The sequence below is a fragment of the Rhinolophus sinicus genome, linkage group LG16, assembly GCF_036562045.2.
Source record: "Rhinolophus sinicus isolate RSC01 linkage group LG16, ASM3656204v1, whole genome shotgun sequence".
Taxonomy (NCBI): Eukaryota; Metazoa; Chordata; class Mammalia; order Chiroptera; family Rhinolophidae; genus Rhinolophus; species Rhinolophus sinicus.
Window position 1 is genome coordinate 9578273 of NC_133765.1, and position 6000 is coordinate 9584272.

The 6000-nt window shown below is 51.4% G+C and overlaps 1 protein-coding gene across 1 annotated transcript in view; it reads right to left on the reverse strand.

Annotated features, from left to right (window-relative positions):
• Positions 1–5492, reverse strand: part of ST14 (ST14 transmembrane serine protease matriptase) — a 39373-nt gene extending 33881 nt beyond the window's left edge. Inside the window, exon 1 of the mRNA XM_019713990.2 lies at positions 5265–5492. Coding sequence (XP_019569549.2) covers positions 5265–5345 — 81 coding nt within the window. The 5' untranslated portion in view covers positions 5346–5492. The remainder of the gene's footprint in view (positions 1–5264) is intronic.
• Positions 5493–6000: the final 508 nt, after the last annotated feature.

Here is a 6000-nt window from a genome sequence, read left to right on the forward strand (position 1 = left end):
AATGCTGATAGAATGCCTTTCCCGGAACACAAATTGTATACGCACAACAAACTAGATAAAACGTATATATAGGGTAAGGAATGAAAGAAGGCATGAAAAAATGTGAACAACCTGATTTGTTGGTTTGGGGAAGGGTGAATTATTTTTTCATTTTAAAATTTCCATTATGATTTTTATTCATGTATATAATAAACAAAGGTACATTTTGTTCAAAGCCTTGTTGAAACCACATCTCCAGAGGGACTCCTGGTTCTACCAGATGAGTAATCCCATCAAAGGGGGAAACCAGACAAGTTTGGTGTGAGAGGTTTTTAGTGGACTTGTGTTGGCGCCTGGTGCTCACCACGCTGTTTAATAATGTGTTCTAGGATTTTGCTGGGGGTATGTTATGCATCAATCACCACGATCTTTGGAACACAACTGTATGGCTTTGTAGCTAACATATAGGCTTTGAAGTCTCACAGACCTAGGTTTGAACTTTTACTCTACTTCTGCCTTTGGGCCATTACATAAACCCTTTGAGCTCCAGTTTTCTCAACTAGGCATTTTTTTTCCCACACAGTTGCTTCGAGGATAATGAATTGAAGTGTACATATTTAGTGATGGGAAGAATGACCATCATCATATTCTCCTTTCCACCATCATCATCACCATCTCCAGAGAGACAAGGAGCCAAGATTTTGACCAATTCGACAACTATCACAAGGGTTCTAAGGATTCTGTGGCTAAACCTGCACAGAATAAGCAAATTCTGAAAACAGGAGATTCCAAGACAGAATTTTTAGTAGGGACCTGCTTCTAGAAAAGGTCTTAACAAAGAAAAAAACAGGCAATTACCGGCCATGAGCTCTGAGCAAACTCCAACATGCTGTCACCACTGATAACCATGGTGAAAATTCTCTGAGAAGCCCAAAAGTTCCCATTCTCATTCCCATACTTCCAAATGCTATTTTAATTTTGCTAAGCCACAGGCATCTCAGAAACGTCCTAAGAAGAGAAATCCAGTTTCTTACCAAATCAAACCAATTCCTACCCTTAGTGATCCATCTCTTCCTGAGTCCATTGGGCTTATAGCCCTGTCTTGTACTAGAGCAGTCCGATTGTACTGGGTTCAAATCCTAATCCCACTACTGCTTTTGCTCTGTGACCTTAGGCAAGTTATTAATACTTAGCCCCTCTGTGCTCCATATTCCTTAACCATAAAAAGGTAATAATAGTACTTAGAGGTGTAATACATGATATATGCTCAATAAATGCTGGCAATGGTTAACAGTATGCTAAGCACTCTAGTAGCGTGTGCACAATGTCAGAAGCAACATCTTTGGGCCCTGGGTCCCTTGAGGGATCCGTCACACTCTCCTTTCTCTTTCAAGAACAGACTTTCTCTCTTAAGAGGGATGCGAGCCAACAGCCTGGGCAGAACCACAGACCAGAAAAGGAACAGACACCAGGGGAACTCCACAGCCACAGTGGCCACTAGCCATAGCACAGGGAGTCACACCTCCTAGGGAGCGAGTGAGAGGCCCAGGTGGGGGAAGCTGTGGAGACATGGCACCTCCACCAGCAAGCCTGTTCAGGGCATAATCCACCCTGGGCAGATTCCCCCCGGGCGTAGGCAACTTGGGCTGCTTACCTGGGCAGCTATCAAGTAAGGGTTGTCTTCTTTCATGCCTCCGTTTTCCCATCTCCTAAATGAGGACCATGACTTTTCAGATCTTCCCAAGACCAAGGTGGAGGGAAGCCCCCTGAAGGAGGCAGGCTCCTTGCCCACTCGCAGCACCTCTGAGGCGAATCCCCACCTAAAGAACCATCTTAGTGACCCACAGCTGACTATCTTCCCTGCTCTTTCCTCACTCCTCCCCCCACGCCTACACACCTTCCAGGACATGGGGCCTTCGGAGAGCACAGCACATGCTCAAGAGAAAGGAATTTTTAAGTTTTGTTTTGTATTGGGGCGGGGGAGAAAAGGATGAGTAGCCGGTCACATGGTCTTGGCACATTTTTCCTTTCCATAGAGGATCTTTTTCATAGAAGCTGTGCAAAGAGAGGGAAATGAAAACAAGGACCACAGGAAGATGGTCTCGCTCACTGGAATTTGCTCCCCAACACTCCTCAGGGAGACTCCCTGTGTCCAGTCAATGCCCCACTGACCACCGTATGTCGAGCCTCTTCACACGCACCTATCCTACTAACACCACATCACCTTAATGTTTGTCTCGAGGCCTTTTCCAACTCAGAAATTCAAACTGTGTGATTTGTACACCACGCTACAACTTACAGAGGGCTTTCATGTAAAGTATCCCTTTTAATCCTTGCAACAAACCTGTACCATACTCATATATGTCATCCCCTTTTTATAGTCACAGAAACTGAGGCTGAGAGAGATTAGCTAACATCTCTGAGATCACCTGGCAGGGAAGTAGCAGCACCACGTCTTGGCTCCATGTTGGAAACTCTTGCCACCACATCACAGATGGCCTCTGGCCCCAATCCACCTACCCTGGCCCTTCAAGCCTAGGTTAGACACCCATCTTAAGTGTCCACCCTGGGTTTCTCCACAATCTAGTTCTTACCACACAGAATTTAATTCTCTGTATCCCACATTACACTGGGTGTTCCCTAAAGGCAGAGACTGTGTAACTGGGATCTTTCCCAATGCTATGGCCCTGTACCTGGAACATGCTCAGTCAGTGGGTACCTAATAAATATTTGTTCCGTGGGTGAATGAATGTTTGACCAGTTAACAAAGAGATGATTCTGAGTAACCGAGCTGTACAGCCTAGGCCCACAACGTCTGATTTCCCAGTCCTGGTTTTCACATGCCTGGGTCATACCAAGTCTTATGTGGGGCAATCCTGACTTGAGAAGGAACCAATGGATGCCAATGCAACTTCATGGCCATTATTAAATATTCAATACAGCCCAGGACACTCAGTGGGGCAGGCTTCCCAATCTTTTTAATAGCCACAATAATTAGCATCTGTACACCCGCTCTCATGCAGGCAGGGCTCACACAATCCCCAGTAGCGCATCAGGGCTCCAGAGACGGTAGGGAGCAGAGGTGGCTATTTTCCACTGGATGGGGACAGCTGGGGGTGGGGTGGAGCAGGGGCCAGAGTCATCAGTCTTGGGAAGGACACAGCCAGACACAAGTACCAACAAACAGAACCTTTCCCAGAAGCAACAGTGCCCCTTTCTGACTTGGCATGATCTAAACAGGCTCTGCTGATGCAGAGGGCAAATCCAGGGGAGGCAGCCGCACCTCCTCATCGGGAATAAGTTAAAACAGAGTCTGCAGACCCTGACTGCAAACACTGCCAGGTGATCCAGGGAGTGAGGTTGCTGGTAAGGCACGGAATAGAGAAGAATATTGAAGACTTCCTGGAGAAATGTTAATGAGCTTTGGGCTCAGCAGGCCATTTCCTGCAGGACACACTTTGTCCTGTCACACCTCCTAGCATAGCTCTCAAGACTGTAAGTTCAAGGGAAACAACCATATCTTACCTGCCTTTGAGAGCCCTCCCTGCATCAGTGCCCAGCCCAGAACAAGGCACAGAGTTGGTTCAACGGAGTTCGGCGGGAGAAAAGACAGAATGATCCATATGGAGGAAAACCACAGAATCATAAGTAGAAGGAAGAGCAGTGGAGTGGAGAATGGATGAGTTTCACAGAACATGAGAAAATGAGCAGGGGACAAGGGGACAAGAAAGCAAGGACTAGCAGGTGACAAGAGAAGTCAGCACGCCCTAGGAGCTCAGAGCAGGTGTGGAGGTGAGCCTCAAACCTGGTCCCCCTGGGGGAGGGAACATGGGCAGTGAGATGACTCAGGAGAATCCAGGAAGACCCTGCTCTCCCAGTGTCAGCAGAAGAGAGTCCCAGAAAGGGAAGTCATGAAGAAAAACTGCCCTGAAATAACAAATACCAAACACCAGGCCCTCTGCTGAGGAGGCCGGAGTCCAGAGCCCCAGTAGGCAATTATCGAGGGTTCATAAACATGGCAATTACAGAAAGGAAAATAGAAGGCGTCCGCCAGGTGAATCTGAAGGCGTCCACCACGTGAAGCAGGCAGGGGCTCCACAGAAGCACAGGCCCAGCCTCTGGGCTGCCTGTTGAGTCCACGTTTCCTCCTACAGGCGAGTGAAAAGTGGAAGTAACTAGTTCTGTCTGGGGTTCACCTAAACACAGCAGCCCCAGAGTCTAGACTTCTGCAAGCTGCCTAAGATGCTGCGTGGAGAAACGGAACTGTTTCAGGAGAGCTCCAAAATCTGACCTAACATGGGAGCAATGGCCGCAGCGTGGGGAGAGGAGGTTGCTGAACCCAGGAACACCAGAGAAAGTGAGAGCCAGGGCACAGGGCAGCCATCATGTGCAGAGTGGCCAAGCTCCCTCACACAACAGCCCTGGCCTTTCAGGAAACCTGGGGATCCCACTGGACAGAGAGGTGGAAGTCCTGCCTGGGCACTGCCACCCAGGTGTGTCCTTCAATAAAGTAACAACCCGTCCCCAACTCTCTACAATGTCTTTGAGATATCTCAAGAGGTCTCTCTCATTGTCCTTCCTGCCAAACAAGGGCCTCCCAGCTTCCAGGTCTTCTAAAATGCTCAAGACACAGGTTCCCAAATCCCTTCCAAAGTCACCATCCCAAAGGCTCTCTTGGAGAAGCTCAGGCCAGCTCCACCCTGGAGTCCTTAGCTCCAGGCTCCATGGCAACCAAAGCTCTGGTCTCCCAGGTGCCCTCTGCAAAGGACTCCAAATGCCTCTGACCACGAAGGAAAAACCAAAGTTCTGCAGAGGCTAAGGACTAGATTCCAAAGCCCCCGGGAAAATCTCCCTTCCTCGCCCAAATCATCCCACTCTGAGACTCCGCCCCCAGTTCCTTCGGAAGGTGCTAGGACAGAGCGTAGTGCTCTAAGGAACCGAGATGGTCCCTTTTTCTCCTTGGAGATCCCGCGTCTCCAAGACCCTGAGGGTTCCCGACTCCCCGGTGGCTGGCGCGCAGCAGGGCAGGTACCAAAGGTCCTCCGGCCAGGCACCCGCCAAACTGGAAATTCCACCTGTTGGGCCAGCGCCCGGGCCACAAAGGGGCAGTCCCTAGGCCAAGACAAAGCGCAGCGCGGTGGGGGCCGTGGCGCCCGCTCCACAGTCCAGCTCCCGGCCACACTGGGGGCTCCCGGGCCCCGACGGCGCCCGCAAAGTCCACGCCCCTCACCCCCCCGCCAGGCCAGGTCAGGGCTGCCGCCCGGCCGCCCCGAGCCCTCACCCACCTCCAGCCGAGAGCTGTACTTGAGCCCCGCGCCGAGGTCCTTGGAGCCCCCTCCGCCCTTGCGGCCCCGATTGCTCTTCATGGTCCGGGTGGTCGATCGCGGGTCTCAGAAGAATCGTCCCCGTAGGCGGCTGGCTTCCATCGCCGTCGGGGCAAAGGGACACGGGGGACAGGTAGGGCGTGGAGCGCGGACCGTGGCGAGTTCCGGTCTCAGGCGCAGCGCCCGGCCGCTGGCTGTGGCTCTCGCCCTCACTCTTCCTGTCCCGCGCAGGTAGTTTCAGGGTGTGGCCTCCCCGGGCCCGCCCCGCCGGCCGCCGCTCTCGCCGGCACCTTCCCAGACTTGCTGTCCCTTCGCGGGTTCCCGCCTCCCTCAGAGCCTCTGGGGAATCGCCTCCCTTCCGATAAAGGGGAAAATAAGGCCATCGGCCTGCAGGTGATGGGGAAGTAAGATGCGACGACTTGATTGGTGGTGCCCATTAGCACTAACTATGCCCCGCACATGATAGTGAGCACCTAACAACAACAAAAGCTGTCCCCGCGCTTTCTTCCACTCCTGGAAGAAGTGGTCCTTTCTCTTTCGGCTGGAAGACAAAGCTTCCATCAGCTTCCCTGATGCCAACCATGGTTTCTCTCCCTCCCTCTTACTTCAATCTCTCTCCACCTGTCTACATCACTAGGTCTCAAATTACAAGGCCTCCAAACCCAAACAAAAGCCTCTTGGCTTAGCCTTCCTTCTG